The sequence below is a fragment of the Lepidochelys kempii genome, chromosome 10 (assembly GCF_965140265.1).
Source record: "Lepidochelys kempii isolate rLepKem1 chromosome 10, rLepKem1.hap2, whole genome shotgun sequence".
Taxonomy (NCBI): Eukaryota; Metazoa; Chordata; order Testudines; family Cheloniidae; genus Lepidochelys; species Lepidochelys kempii.
In genome coordinates, this window is record NC_133265.1 from 60,072,042 (window position 1) to 60,089,008 (window position 16,967).

At 38.2% G+C, this 16,967-nt stretch overlaps 1 protein-coding gene across 2 annotated transcripts in view; it reads left to right on the forward strand.

Annotated features, from left to right (window-relative positions):
- NEDD4 (NEDD4 E3 ubiquitin protein ligase) overlaps nucleotides 1-16,967 on the forward strand; it is a 128,414-nt gene that overhangs the window by 45,381 nt on the left and 66,066 nt on the right. Inside the window, exon 1 of one of the 2 annotated variants that reach the window (XM_073303794.1) lies at nucleotides 1,950-3,982. The exons of the other annotated variant lie outside the window; for it this stretch is intronic. Coding sequence (XP_073159895.1) covers nucleotides 2,446-3,982 — 1,537 coding nt within the window. The 5' untranslated portion in view covers nucleotides 1,950-2,445. Of the gene's footprint in view, nucleotides 1-1,949; nucleotides 3,983-16,967 lie in introns of those variants that run through there. 2 annotated transcript variants of the gene reach the window in all.

Consider the following 16,967-nt stretch of genomic DNA (forward strand, 5'->3'; position numbering starts at 1 on the left):
ATCACCCTTGCTGCAATTTAAGTGCATTGCTTCTTGTCCTCTCCTTAGAAGTTAGCAAGAATGATTTATCTCCCTCGTCCTTATGACAACCTTTTATGTACTTGAAAACTTGGGTAACATGATATGTTTAATTTTGTTGTCCTTTGGACTAAATCAAGTCAGGCTATAAAATTATAAAGTCACTTTGTTTTGTTTTTTTAACTAGAACCAATGTTTTCTTTTCTACCAAAACTTGAAACTCAAAGAAAATATATTGCTTAATGGTTATACGTATCTTTCTGAACTTGTGACCAAAAAGGTTCTTTTTGGATTCCAACAGTTGTTTCTCCAAGTGTAACTTTGATTAGTGATACTTGGTGAAATAGCTGAACTGTTTTACTTATTGGTCTTTTTGTGACTAAGCTATTTTATGTTGTTGATGCATTTCTAACCGCAAAATTTGGGTAACCAGGTTAAATGAACCCTGGAGTAGTATTAAAAAAGAAACTTGTTGCTTGCAAACAAAAAGTACTGTAAACTTAGTCCTGGCTATTATTTGGAGGGGAGGTAAAACTGTTAGTTTTAGTGCACGCTAATCAAAAATATAGCAAGGGTCATGTAAATATTGAGCAGAAACTATCCAACAGTATGACCTATGAAAGGATAAATGGTCTAGTGTTCTCTGCTGTTTGAGCTTTACCGGCAGCAGTAATTCATTCCATGTTAGTATGTTCGCATTTAGTATTGCATGAAGTATAGTTTCTGTAGCTAAAAGTACATTCATAGCCAAAAGAACGAGGAGTACTTGTGGCACCTTAGAGACCAACAAATTTATTTGGGCATAAGCTTTCGTGGGCTAAAACCCACTTAGCTCACGAAAGCTTATGCCCAAATAAATTTGTTAGTCTCTAAGGTGCCACGAGTACTCGTTCTTTTTGCTGATACAGACTAACACGGCTACCACTCTGAAACCTGTCATTCATAGCCAAATGTTTACTGCTATTGACACTTCACAGAGAGACTACCTTTTTCCAAAAGTCCCACTAGGTGCCAGCAAAGGGCCTTTTCTGTCAATGTGGCAAACACCCAGAGAAATTCTGTCATTTTAGTCTTACATTTTTGGGAAAAGTTGCCAGTATATTTTTACCTTGATTAGTCTAATTGTGTTTTCATAGTGTTTTTCATCAATGGATGTCAAAGCACTTTACAAAAGAGGTGCAATTGTAATATATTCTTGTTACTGTAGTTAACTGAATGCATGAGATTACTATACAGTCTGCATACAATATCTTATACAATGTGGCTTTCGAGTAGTCTTCATCTGTAAATTGTACTCCATAGATTATGCAGTCATTTTTAAATATGCAACCTATACTGTACATCTCTAGAAAGACTGCGTTCAAACTTCCTTAATCTGTACCTGTACAGACCTGAAGATTGCATGTCAAAAGCACGGTAGAACACTTAGTACTCTGCATCTATAATTCATAAATAACCAGATACTAGTCCAGAACACAGACTACTGGCCAACAATTTAAGCACTTGAGTTTAAAATGTGAACAGTTGTAAAAGTGCAAAAAGTCTAACAAAGCACACCTTTAACCAGAAAAAGGCAAAAATATATTCATTAGGAAAGAACCTCTATGCTAGGCTGAAACCTTGAGTGATAAAAGACATTTTTATTGCTTTATTTAATCCAAAGTAATATGGCACTGTAGGATTCCACAGAATGCAAATTCATATTAAGTGTCATCATTTAAGTGTGATTGCCCAAAAGCTTTCTTAGGACTCCCAAAATAACTCCTAATTTTTTTTAACCTTTTATGAGTATGAAATGGCTTAGTTCATTGGCTTTTGCATAACTTCAGACTTCACCAGTTTACTCGCATGGGTTACTATTCGGAAATTCAATCCTAGATTTGATACTCCGTTATATGGGACTTCATTCCTACCAACTTCCTGTAATTCTAAACCTGTGGGTAAAAATATTAGTAGTCATACACTGCTGCAGAAAGCACAGACACATTGGTTCAGCTAATGTAGCTGCAGCAAGAATTGCTGTTTTAAACTCTAAGAGCTAGAATATTCTTGGGTTTTATTCATTTATGCAAATTACAGAAGGTAATGTTGAAACAAGGTTGGCAGTGTGTGTCTGTGTGCTGCAGTTGAGTTAAGCTTGACGGTTGTTGGAAATCAAGTGCTTTGTAAGTGGATGCATTCTGACTACAAACAATCAGAGTCCAGAAACCGCAGTTAAAGGATTGGCTGACTTATTTTTAAGGAGGTGCTTTTTATTATACGCTAGTTAGTATCTTGTTGAAGTTGGGACAAAGGCTGCATCTTTCATGGGATCTTACTTTTGTGATGTGTTTGAACTGGATCTCAACTCTGTGCAGCTGCCTCTAGCCTTTCTGCAAAAGGAGCTTTATGGTTCTTACTTGCTAACATGTGTGCAAATGAGAACAAATGGCACGGCGGTTAAGATTGCATTTTGCAGCCCGAAGAAGCAACACTGATCCGTTATCAGAAATCTCTGGAAATGGTTTGGATAGTAACATTCATATGTATTTCCAAAGACCTTCACAGAATTCTGCACCTGATATTATACAAATGAAGCTGACTCCCAGGCAAGCTGTCTTTCCAACAGTAATGCAGGAAATAATTAATCAACAGCAGCATTCAGCTGTTTCTTCACTGCAAAAGAGCAACAAAAAGAGCACCTCACTGCAGATTTCTCTGCAGTCTAGAAGGTACAGTGAATGTTTTCAATCTGATACAGTAGTTGCTAGTGAAGACACTTTCTTCAGTGTTGGTAATGAAGGAAACTCTTGTAGCAGGAATATGGCTGATTACACAGCTAATATGCTAAACAGTAGCAGCCATTTGAGCAATGCTACCATGTGCAATAGCAGTCTTGGCGGTATTGCAGCAAATAACAGCGGATCCTTCAACAGCACTGGCAGTGACTATGAATCGTGTACAAGTATCACGAGTGATGGAGACTCATACAGCAACAGTATAATTAGTGACAGTAGTAGTTGCACTCTTTCCACTGGTGATGATACTTTCTGTAGTAGTATTGTATATAGTACTTCGTATGGAAGCAGAGCAAACAAATGTAATTCCTATAGGAACAATATATCTCAGGAAACTTTATGTAGAAGTAAAAATAATATTACTTTTGATCAAGATGGTTTGGAACAAGTGAAATTGCCAATGAGGAGGAAAACTAAAATTCCACTACGACGTTTTTCGTCATTGGTAATCTTTCCTAGGAGTCCCTCCACTACCCCACCAACTTCTCCAACATGCTTGGGTCCTCTACCAAGCAGGGGACCTTATCAAACATCACATCAGTTCATTATTTCTCCTACTGAACTGGCAAAAAATGAAGATCAAACAACTTCTTCTAAAGGGTTCCTTTCAACAGCAGTCAATGGACTTCGACTCTCTAAAACCATTTGCTCTCCTGGTGAAACTAGAGACATTAGACCACTTTACTTGAATAGTTCATTACAGGACAAAAATCAGGCCGCAAGTAGCGCTGAGAAGACAACCTGTGAAAAAACATCTGATAGCTTCTCTTGTATTTCAGTTCATTTCACTCAAAGAGAATCTGCATCAAGGGATGAAACGGTTAATGGTTGCTACAGTCCAGAGTTATCAGAAAAGGAATTAAATTTGTACTCTGATGCAAAGTACCCTAATTTAAAACTGATACGTAGCACATCTGCATGTTTACCCTCAAACCATTCTGAGTATCAGATTCTTGTAAATGAATTAGAAAGACCAAATACACAAATAAGGACAACCCACCATATTCTGCAAAGAAGTGTTTCATTAGAAGGATCTTGTCAAAAAGTTTCTTGCTGTTTATCCAGTCTTAAATATAAGTGTCCGAAGGCAGAGACATCCCAGTTGCACATACAGTTCACACCTGGAAATGAAGGAAAAACTAGTGGCTTTCCAAAAAATGCCAGTATCTGCAAAAGGGAATCAAGTAGTACTTTGTGGAAGCCCCACAAGGTGAGTTTTTCTTGAAGGAAAAACTAACACTATAAATCTTTCTTTGCCAGTGGATCTGAAGCAGTAGAACAATAGCCTATGATCGAAGCATAAATACACGCCATTTATAAATGTTAGTTATGTTAACTTATTGAAACATTTTGCAATACTGAATAAATTATGTATTCTAAATGGGGTCTGGGTGAGACAGAGAATTCTCATTTGGTCTTTTCTAGAGTCTAGTATCCTTTTTGGTCAAAATTCTCAGTCAAGCACCTGAACTTTCAAATATTAATTCAGACTCATAACTGATTATTTAATTCGCATGAGGATAAATGGTTTACCTTATTATGTAGTAATCCTAGATATTGAAGTTCTCCTCGACTTAAAATCAAATTTGAGCTAAAATTTCAACTGTATAACATTAATCCACAACAGAATTATTTTTTTATTGAAATATCTAGATTTTAAAGCTTATGTCCAAATAAGGACTCCTCGTTGTTTTTGCTGATACAGACTAACACGGCTACCACTCTGAAACCTAAGAATGAATAGGTTACTATATAATCTTTGATTTACTTTATATAAGGTTTTTTAAATGCTTTTGCAGAAACTTGCTGTGTGTAGAGAATTAAGTATAAGTAGTATTTGAGCAGAGCAACTCTTAAAATACCATTTAGATCTGTATACACCCTGAGCCACAGGAATTTTAAGCGTTTCCTCCCCTTTTTTCTCTAACCACTAGTTCAGCCCAAGCTTTACACTGTAACTTAATATCTTTTCCAACAACATTGCTGTTCAAATTAGTTCTTGAGTTTAGTAGTCTTAACTTTTTTGAGTAATAAAACGCCTTTTGAACTAAACTTCAGAAATTTGTCCCTCTTGTATTAACTGATGATGCAATTTATATTTGTTAATAACCACAGTCAAAGCCACAAGAAACGTTGGTTTATAAACTTGTTTAAATGATCCTTTTGTTTTTGAAAGTCATTCAGAAATTCTTGCAAAATTTCAGACTTGCATGGTGCTCTTAATTATGAATAAAAATGTGTAACAATGCAACAACTAGGCATTTTTACAAACTTTACTAAAGTTTTAAGTACACACTAGCCTTAGCGAATTGACATTTCCACTATTTTACCAATTTGCTGATACAAATGAAAAGGGCGCTGCCAGTGATCTGCAGTTAACACCAATCTGGAGAGTTGCTGTAATATTACCTTGAAGTCCTATCCTGCAGATTTTAGCTCTTTCAGTGAAAGTATTGCCTGCCTAGGGCCCACACCTGCAGTCCTTTGCGGTTTGTTTATTTTCTTTATTAAAATCACTGTCCACAACTTTTTATGGGGGAAAAAAACTCTTAAAATATTGGTCTGAGTTTTAAACTTTGACAGAAAAATCATCTCAGTGGATCATAAGTTATCAGTGTGTATTCTTTGGAGTATGTACTTTTTGGGGTAAAGGGCTGTACTAGATTGTATTGGAAACCTAAATCAGTAAGGGAACTCTTACTTAAATTGCAGTGGTATTGTGGTTGTGAAATATTCCCTAATATGTAGAAAACCAAGTAGTCTGAACCTGCTTATTACAGAAATTCCATTGAGACGATGAAAAACTGTTTAATCACAGTGCTTAAAAGTGCCCTTCTCATGGTTTTCCACTTACAGCTGTTGTGCTGTTAATGTCACTTGTCTAAAAATGTAAATCAAATTAAATTGTTGCACATTCAAATTAGAAACCCAGCCTGTGAAAATAAATGCTTGAGTAAAAACTCCAGGCAAACTTCAGTCTTCTAAAGAAAATAATTTGTAATAGAGTTTCTTGGTAGACATGTTCATGGATTAACCCCTTCTATGATTCTGGCTTCAACCTTTGAAGCACTGTGTAGCAAGTAGTGTATGATTATTACTGAAGAATGTGTGGTTTGGATTTGATGTGTAGGGTTTTTTTTTTTGTTTTTTTTTTGGGGGGTGGGGGGAGGTTTGGCCTTTTTCTAGCAGTGTGTATTAAGCTTCATGGTTAAAACCTAGAAACATGATCCTGGACAGTCAAATTTCAAAGGGGCTGAAGTGTCTTTCAAATTGTGCTCACAGTTGTGAAAACACTTTTTCATGTACATGCAAATTACCTGGATTTGTGCATGCAAAACAGAATGATGGCTGCCTTTTGAAAACTGGATGCTGAATATGATCTGCAGCAGTTAGTGAGTTTCAGGTCCTTTGTGTAAGACAACATGCACAGAGACCTCTCTCTCCTCAATTGACCCTTGACCTTTTAGTGTAAAACGAGCTTTTACAAACAGTTCTGTAAAACAGTTTACCAAAATAAGCAAAAAGATCAGATTGAATTGACTTTGTAGTAATTCAGCAACCTGTTAGAAGACAAACTGTAAACAGTAATACGAGTGGTATAGCAGTCTTTTTTTAAATATAATAGATTTCTACTGTAATAGTTTGTTAATTATATAGTAAATCTAATTATAGTGGGGGTATTGTGACTCATTTAAAAACAACTCCCAAAATATTTCTCTTGACTCCAGTTAGTCTGGCTTAGTATACTGATATGCTGAGTCTGGGTTCAAATTTAACAAGCTGATATGGGAGTAGCATTTAGTAATGTCAGCTATCTGCGCAGAGCAGTCATGAAATTAAATCAGTACTTTGGTTAGAGACTCCAGTGTCTGAAGCAGTGAAAGGTCTATGCATTCTTTTCTTACGTGCCTAGCTACTAGCCTTCAGCCACATAGTATCAGGTTTCTTGCTTTCCATAATCAGCAGCTTGTTAAGTCTGCTTTTTAAAGTTTAGTAAGAAACTTCATTTCTGTAACAGCAGGCCTTAAGCTATTTCAGTTGAAAAGTGTGGGAGAATGGCTGGACCATGTCTCTATATTAATCTTTATTTGAAATGTGCCACAGGAACCTTGCAGTAAGTTGTGCAATGTATGTGCGGGAGGGGAGAGGATTAAATGCCCTGATTGCAATATCAAGGTGCATGGCCTTGACTTGCTGACTTATTTTAGTTCATGTGCCTTTTTGTTCGGGTGAAAATTATTCTGTAGCAGAAGTGTTGAATTAATTTAAATTGTTCATATCATGAATTAGGCTTTTTGAAGGGGTGGAAATAGGTAGAGGGATAGAACAAGTTACCTGGTCTCTTATAAAGGCATATTTCCAATTTTGTTGGGAGGGAGGGTGGAGTAGTAGTACAAGTCTACTTTCAGACCTTCAGGTGGAGTTGCTTACATTACAGTTTCTGCTATTATGGTTTGTCACTGGCAGTCACAAGCTTAACCACTCCTCCTAGATCAGAACCATTTTTACTTTGAATGTATGAACATGCTAACTAAGCTGGGAAGTCTATCCCCAGTAATTGAGTATAATTCTGTATTAAAAATTTTAAGGTACATTTTAAAATATATGAGGATAATGTTAATACTTCCCTTTTTTTACTTTACTGATTTTGCTGGAGTTCTAGGTTTGGTGAATGAAATTGGCAACACTTACTAGAGCAAAAAACCTTAAAACTTGCACGTTAGAGCTCATGAAAGCTTTTGTACAACTAGTTTTGTGTGAAGTTTCAATTTGAACTCTCAAACCCCTCTGAACCAGAGTGTACTGGTAACCAAAAAACTCTGTATTCCATAGTGAGTTTTACTTGGGGGAAATGCATCTGAAGTTCTTGTAGCAACTATGTCAAACTTAAGCTGCATGGAGCATCAGACTTCAGCATGAAGTCCTATCTCTTAGGAGACTCGCATTGATCTAGACACACAGGCAAGCAAACAACAGATGCATGTGATGGATATAAGCAGCAAGCCGTGACTTTATTTAATGCTGGCGAGGGGTGCTATGTGTCCATGCTGTACTTATACCTGGAATTTAACTGGTTCCCATGTGAGGTTTCAGGGCTACCACTATATAACCAGTAACTCAAAGTAGACACTCCTTGGCCCACTCCTAGGACTCAACTCACTGCTGAATCCTTTCTCCCTCCCCACTGTGTGGAGGAAGGGAAAGGTTATCAAGAGGGAACCTCAGGCTGGGAAGACTTCAGGTCTCTTCTGCTCTTAAGGCACACATTCCACCAGCAGAATACCAGGTCTCATTTACCTCTGGGAACTGGCCCTTCTAGCCTTTAATTGCAGGGGACACCAGCCGCAACTTGTGATAAGCTAAATGGTCTTAACTTTGCTAATTTTAAACTTTCAAGTCTGATTGCTTTCAATCCGACTGTCCCTACATGATGCTGCAAGGAACAAAAAAGTCTACCAGATCTTTGCCAATTTGGCCTCAATGGAGACAAATTCCTTCCCTGTCACAAAACAGGCAGTTGCTCAAACCATCTTAAAAACACTGTTCTAAACTAAAATTAAGGGGAGGCAGGATGGGTCAGCCAGCAGGAGACTTTTTTGGAAAGTCTGGGAGAATTTGACTAGGTGGTGGGGGGATTGGGTGACATGAGCCAATCAGCTAGCCTGGTTCCGTCCCCCCCACAACTGGAAGTCAGCCCTTAAGGGGAGGGCAGCCTCATCTTGCCACAGTTGATGCATACACTCGTGTATCTCCCCTATGCTCTCCAGACACTGTCACATTCCCTACAGTCCAGTTACCATTTCCTCTCCCATTGACTTTGAAGTGGGGGGAGAGGCACATTTTTATTGGAAGTCACTGAGCTAATTAGTGCATTTTAATGTTAAATGTATCATGGCCTTTAGCTAAACTTAGTAAAACCTTGATTAGCCTCTTTGCATTTCATCTGCCATTTTTGTCTCCTCTCTGTGCAAACCAGGTATAGTCTGCTCCTGCTTGGAGGAGTTCTTGTTATAACATCTTTCTCCTCCAGAAATGTTTCAGTACTTTTGTAAGGTGCTGGGTCAACAGCACTAGAGACTGAAGTCTATTCAGACCCTGAAAAGGTATATTACAGGTTATGGACTGCTCCCCAATAAACTGCTTCAACTTGGGGCAAGAACATAAGAATGACCCTACTGGGTCGGACCAAAGGTCCGTCTAGCCCAGAATCCTGTCTTCTGACCGTGGCCAGTGCCAGGTGCCGCAGAGGGAATGAACAGAACAGGTAATCATCAAGTGATCCATTCCCTGTCACTCATTTTGGCAAACAGAGGCTGGGGACGCCATTCCTGCCCAAACCTGGCTAATAGGTCCATCAATGGCTATCCTCCATGAATTTATCTAGTTCTTTTTTGAACCCTGTTATGGTCTTGGTCTTCACAATGTCCTCTGGCAAGGAGTTTCACAGGTTGACTGTGCATTGTGTGAAGAAATACTTCCTTTTATTTGTTTTAAACCTGCTGCCTATTAATTTAATTTGGTGACCCCTACTTCTTGTGTTTTGAGGAGTAAAAAACACTTCCTTATTCACTTTCTGTACACCAGCCATGATTTTATAGACCTCTGTCATATCCCCCCTTAGTCGTCTCTTTTCCAAGATGAAAAGTCCCAGTTTTATTAATCTCTCCTCATGTGGAAGCCAGATTAAAAAAACTACCAGTAGATATAATAACTATCAGAAATTAAACATATTAATATTAGCTCTAGAAAGTTAAATTGGCTTGTCTTAAATGATCAGATACACAGCTCTAAGTGCTTGACTTTTGGTGGGGAGAAGACCTGCAGAAACTACTGTGGTGGTGAAAAATCTTATGTAGTTTGTTTTATCAAAGATATTCACATGTTTTGACTTAACTGTGAGCCTAGCCCACGCCATTATCTTAATAGTTTAAAAAATAGTGAAATAGGATCCCCTATGTTAACTTAACAGGAGGTATTAAAGAACATAATTAACAATTTTGCATATCTTAGAAATAAATTCTAAATGTTGAGATGTGTGACATGTCTGCAAGATTCATAGTGCGCTCTAAAGCGTTAAAGGAGAATTGAAGATCTACTCACTTAGAAAAGCTGAGATCTTGTCATTATGGTGACTCTAGCTAAAAAGAATTAAAACCTTTTTATATTACAAAGATTACACTATTTGTAGATTTTTCACAGGCTTCCTACAGCCAGCTCCTATATTGTATTTTCACCAGTGTTCCTCTTTTTCTAAGCTTCCCCCCCCTAAATTATCGGTTGTTTTCAGGGTTTTTTGTGGTCTTTTTATCACTTTACCTTATACTGCTTGTTCTTTAGTTTCTCCCTCCGGTCTAGTAGTGGCCTATAAGGGTGCGTCTCCGCTGCCATTAAACACCCCTGGTTCACTCATATCAGCTGCCTTTGGCTCGCAGGACTTGGGCTTTGGAGCTATTTGCTGTGTGGATGTTTCAACTGGGCTGGAGCTCGGGCTCTGGGACCCTTTACTTCCCTGCCATTTTCTGCAGGGAAGTACAGGAATTTAGGGGTGGGGGCATTTTCTGCAGGCATGCAGTCACACATAATCCCCCCCTCAGGAGTAAAAAGGAGTCTGAATTAGTTTCTCATTGCCAAAACTAGCACCAATAACTCTTAATTCTAGCTGAAGAGCTGGTAACTACCTTGTGAGGGAAGCTGATAAATAATGCATCACCACTCACTTTTGCATCACTCTCTGAAACACATATGTGCCTGTTTCTAGCTAATCCACAGTTCCAGCTTCTTGAAGCCTGCAGCTCTGAACTGTTTGTAACTTTTATGTGAAATATTCATGCTGTAAAGAACATTTTGCTATGGCTCCAATAGTATTACCTTAGCAACCTGGCGTCTTCAAAATCCTAACGTGCTTGTAGAATCCTAGAACTGGAAGGGATGTCGAGAGGTTATCTAGTCCAGTCCCCTGCACTCGTGGCAGAACTGAGTATTATCTAGACCATTCCTGACAGGCGTTTGTCTAACCTGCTCTTAAATATCTCCAATGATGGAGATTCCACAACCTCCCTAGGCAATTTATTCCAGTGCTTAACCACCCTGACTGTTAAGTTTTTCCTAATGTCCAACCTAAACCTCCCTTGCTGAAATTTAAGCTCATTGCTTCTTGTCCTATCCTCAGAGCTTAAGAAGAACAATTTTTCTCCCTCCCTGTAACAACCTTTTATGTACTTGAAAACTGTTATCATTTCCTGTCTGTCTTCCCTTCTCCAGACTAAACAGACCCATTTTTTTCAATCTTTCCTCATAGGTCATGTTTTCTAGACCTTTAATCATTTTTGTTGCTCTTCTCTGGACTTTCTCCAATTTGTCCACATCCTTCCTGAAATGTGGCGCCCAGAACTGGACACAATACTCCAGTTGAGGCCTAATCAGCGCAGAGTAGAGCAGAAGAATTACTACTTGTGTCTTGCTTACAACACTCGTGCTAATACAGCCCAGAATGATGTTCGCTTTTTTCTTTGCAACAACATTACACTGTTGACTCATATTTAACTATGACCCCCAGATATCTTGCCTCAGTACTCCTTTCTAGGCAGTTATTTCCAATTTCGTATGTGTGCAACTGATTGTTCCTTCCTAAATGGAGTACTTTGCATTTGTCCTTATTGAATTTCATCCTATTTACTTCAGACCATTTCTCCAGTTTGTCCAGATCATTTTGAATTTTAATCCCATCTTCCAAAGCACTTGCAACTCCTCCCAGCTTGGTATCATCCCCAAACTTTAAGTGTACTCTGTATGCCTTTATCTAAATCAGTGATGAAGATATTGAACAGAACCAGACCCCGGAACTGATGCCTGTGGAACCCCACTCTTTTTATGCCCTTCCAGCATGACACTGAACCACTGAGAACTACTCTCTGGGAACGGTTTTGCACCCACCTTATTGTAGCTCCATCTAGGTTGCATTTCCTTAGTTTGTTTGAGAAGGTCATGTGAGACAATATCAAAAGCTTTACTTAAGTCAAGATATACCATGTTTACTGCTTCCCCCTCTATCCACAAGATTTGTCAAAGAAAGCCATCAGGTTGGTTTGACATGATTTGTTCTTGATAAATCCATGCTGACTTTTTACTTATCACTTTATTATCTTCTAGATGTTTGTAAACTGATTGCTTAATTATTTGCTCCATTATCTTTCCGGGTGCAGAAGTTAATCTGAGTGGTCTGTAATTCTCTGGGTTGTCCTTATTTCCCTTTTTATAGATGGGCACTATATTTGCCCTTTTCCAGTCTTCTGGAATCTGTCTTCCATGATTTCTCAAAGATAATAGTTAGTGGCTCAGATATCTCCTCAGTCAGCTCCTTGAGTATTCAAGGATGCATTTCATCAGGCCCTGGTGATTTGAAGACATCTAATTTGTCCAAGTAATTTTTAACTTGTTCTTTCCCTATTTTAGCCTCTTCTGATCCTACCTCATTTTCACGGGCATTCACCGTTAGACGTCCAATCACCACCAACCTTCTTGGTGAAAGCTGAAACAAAGAAGTCATTAAGCACCTCTGTCATTTCCACATTTTCTGTTATCCCCCCCCCCCCCGCCCCCAAGTAACGGGCCTACCCTGTCTTTGGTCTTCGTCTTGCTTCTAATGTATTTGTTGAATGTTTTCTCTTTACTCTGTCTCTGGATGGTTTGATCTCATTTGTGCCTTGGCCTTTCTAATTTTGTCCCTATATACATGTGGTGTTTGTTTATATTAATACTTCATAATTTGACATAGTTTCCACTTTTTGTAGGACTTCTTTATTTTTAGATCATTGAAGAACTCCTGGTTAAGCCAGGATGGTCTCTTGCCATACTTCGTATCTTTCCTATACAGTGGGATAGTTTTCTCTTGTGCCCTTAATGTCTCTTTGAAAAACTGACAACTGTCTTCTATTGTTTGTTTCCCCTTTGGAAAGATCCCCCATGGGATCTTACCTACCAACTCCTTGAGTTTGCTACAGTCTGCCTTCTTGAAATCCATTGTCTTTATTTTGTTCTCTCTCCTACCATTCCTTAGAAGCATAAACTATATCATTCACCTCAACTACTAGAAGAGGGCCTCATCCTCCCTGATTGAACTAACCTCGTTATCCTTAGCCTGATTCTTGCTTGCATATTTATACCTGCCTCTGGAAATTTTCACTACATGCATCCAAGGAAGTGGATATTCACCCACAAAAGCTTATGCTCCGATACATCTGTTTTGTCTATAAGGTGCCACAGGACTCTTTGCCGGTTTTACAGATCCACACTAACACAGCTACCCCTCTGATACTTTATATCATTCATGATTATTTTCACCCAAGCTACCTTCCACTTTCAGATTCTCAACCAGTTCCTCCCTATTTGTCAAAGTCAAATCTAGTCGTCCATGAACTTTTATTTATAAAGAACTAATTGGGAACTGACACTAGAGATAAATTACTAAAATGTTAAGTGTCCTGTAGGCCACTAACTCATCTAGGATAAATTATAGCTGGTATTTTATGCTATCCATTTATTGCCACAGGACCCCCTCCTACAGGTGTCCCTTAATAAAAGAAAACTGGTTTCGGTAAGTGAAATCTACCTACTTACTGTTCAAAGTAACACTTAAGGTTTGAAAAATTTAAATTAAGCTATCAAACAGCATAATGATACTAATGACTTTTAAGCCACTATCAGTTTGGGCTGTGTTGAATTAGATAAAAGGATTAGTATTCAGTTATCAATAATGAGTCATCCAGCCCCCCCAACAGTTTGTACATAATCTGTATAGTCAGGTTCGCTATGGATAGTTTTGAGGGAGATTGCAAATTAAATTTTCCAAAGCATTTATCAAAAACATTCTTACAGTTTTGTGAAATAATTTAAATTCTGTTCCAGTTCAAGATGTAAGAAGCAACAATTCAGTGTTAAATTCATTGTGTAAAGATGCACATTTTATTAAGAGGACTTTTTAATTATAGGTAGTAATACTTGTTGAGGTGAATACAGTTGAGTGGGGGTGGGTGGGAAATAGCTATTTCCCAGGCCCAACTTTGTTTTACCAAACTTCTTTAGTAATCGATATTGTATGGCTCTTTGAGCCAGAGTTGTGGGGCTTTATTAGAGGACTCAGGATCCTGTAAAATGATCTCGGCAATAAATAAACACACTCCCTTGGTTGGCCTACTAATGTGATCTAGTAACACACTGTCTGCCAATCAGGCTATCCCAGTTCAGAAATGATCTTTGACCAATGGATCTCAAATCCACTGCATTTATTAGTAGTCCATAGAGCTGGTTGATCATATGGTGTTGAATATCTCCTAGTTTTCCAACAGTTAACTTCTGTTAAAAGCTAAAAACATAGGTCTTTATTTTTTTTTTCCTTTTCTATGCTCCATTTCTATTTTGAAAAGAGATTAACGGACGTTTTCTCTTGGGGCTAATTCTCTCTTTTTAATCAATTTAGTGTTTTCTCCCTTTAAAATCTTTTCCACTATATATTTTTACTATGTTCTCTTTTCAGTCCCAATCCTTTTGGCTAACTCTTTCCATCCTTTGGAATGAGCATGAGAATGCCTGGGTGAGGTCCTCAACCCTACTCTGGCACTTTTATACTGGATAAAAGGGCAAGAGAATGGCATAAAGGGGTCCTAAAAGCCCCCAGTTCAAGATCTAGGAGGGAGGACTTCCCCACTGTGGAAGATGGCCCAGAAGATTAGCTTTAGAGAACCACCTTAAAAACACTAGCATGAAGGCAGGGCAAAGGTGGGAGGGGAATATCCGGAGCAGGACTGTGACTCTAACTACTACAGAAATTCTGGGCAGCACTGCAGCCTATAGGACAGCCCAGGCAAGCTGCTGGGACCTAAACAGTCTTGGAGGCCTGTCTGTTTACACTGGATGCCCATCCAGCCCCTAAAACAGCCCAGAATTAAAGCTACCTTAGCTTTCCCCTTGCCCTGGGCTCAGAGTTCTGTGCTACACTTCAGCACAAGTCTTTCTCTCCCTCCAAAAGCCAATGAGTTTCACAGGTTGAGCAAGCAAGTGAAATTGTGACTGCCACCCTCCAAATGAGTCATTTGTTTACAGTAATTTTCTACCCCACTCTGAAGGATTGCTATCCATTCCTGTTAAGTGGTAGTTATTTCAGATGAACTCGCTTCTAAAGTCTCCATGATGCCCGAAGAGTTCTGCTTTGGGAATGCAGCCTGTGAAATGCTTACTGCTCATTTTGGTGTTACTTTATGAATTATCTGTAATCGTACCCAGTTCCAGATATTACATCATCACTTTTTCATCAAGAAGCTTTAGGGCAAATGGGAAATTCTGTGTGTATATTAATATCTACTATTTGCAGTGTTGTTGATGTGTTCGTCCCAGGATATTAGAGAGAGCAGGTGGGTAAGGTAATACCTCTTATTAGGCTGATTTTTGTGGGTGAAAGAGACAAAGTTTCGTGAAGAGCTCTCTAGCTCAAAAGCTTGTCTTTCACCCATAGAAGTTAACACAATAAAAGAGATTAACTCACCAACCTTGTTTCTATAGACATATATGGATTTCAGCTTTTTCAAATAAAGTCTACATTATAATTTGAAGAAGCTGAAATCCATATATGCAAAATCCTGAGAAACTATGAATTTTAAAAGGGTATCAGAGTAAACATGATGCTTAAGAAAGGGGTAATTATGAATGCTTGCCTGTAGCCTCATCCAGTAGAGGTACTCCTATTAGGCCATATTAAAGCTAAAATGTAGCTGCTCTAAAATAGGAACACAAGAAAATTAATAAAATTTCTGTTTTTGTTCTACTTTACATACAAAAAGCTACATTTTAAAATAACATTAAGATTGCGAAGTCCACTATTCATAAATTAGGAAATACCAGAATTGTTTGCCTTTGCAACTTTAATTTGGCCCTGTTGTGCCTGTGCATATGCATTATAATAGTGTAACTACATGATCACATACTATTTTTATCCCCCCTACTGGATTTTGCCTCATTCAGTGCATAGAACAAACGGTGCTCGTTCAATGAGTACCTATTCAGTATTTTTGTTTTATCCTCACTGTTAATATGTGGTCCCATACTTTATTTACTGCCTGCTATTCAGACACTACTCTGAAGGTTCTTGTGTTTTGTGGAGGGGTAAATAGCACTTACTTTCTCCACACCATTCATGAATTTATAGACCTATTGATCTCTTTTCTAAACTGAGCAGTGCCAATATTTTTTTCTCTCTCCTCATATGGAAGCTGTTCCATATCACTAATCATTTTTGTTGCATTTCTCTGTACTTTTTCCAATTCTAATGTATCCTTTTTGAGATGGGATGCCCAGAACTGCACACTGTGTTCAAGGTGAGCATGCCATGGATTTATATAGTGGCATTCTGGTATTTACTTTTATTAGCTAACCCTTTCCTAATGGTTCCTGACATTCTTTTAGCTTTTTTTGACTGCTGCTGCACATTGAGCCAATGTTTTCAGACCCTCCAAGGTCTTTTTTGTTTGAGTGATAACAGTTAATTTAGGACTCATCATTTTGTACATATATTTGGGATTGTTTTCCAATGTGTATTACTTCGCATTTATCCACATTGAATTTCATCTGCATTTTGTTGCCTTTGAATCTCTTCACAATCAGCTTTGGACTTAACTATCTTGAGTAATTTTGTATCCTCTTCTAACTTTGCCACTTCACTGTTTACCCTGTTTTCCAGATCATTTATGAATATGTTGAACAGCACTGGTCCCAGTACAGATTCTTGGGGAACCCTGCTATTTACCACTTTCCATTGTGAAAACTGACAGTTAATTCCTACCGTTTTGTTTTCTATCTTTTAACTAGTTACTGATCCCTGAGGACCTTCCCTCTTATCCCATGACAGCTTACTTTGCATAAGAGCCTTTGGTGAGAGACCTTGTCAAAGGCTTTCTGAATCAAGTACAGTATATTCACTGGATCACCCTTGTTCATGTGTGTTGACCCTCCCTCACAAAGAATTTTAATAGATTAGTGAGGTTTGATCTTGCTTTATAAAAGCAATGTTTACTCTTCCCCAACATATTATGTGCATCTGTGTCTGATAATTCTGTTTACTATAGATAATTATTTTACTTTAGTTTCAACGAATTTGCCTGGTACTGAAGTTAGGTTTACCAG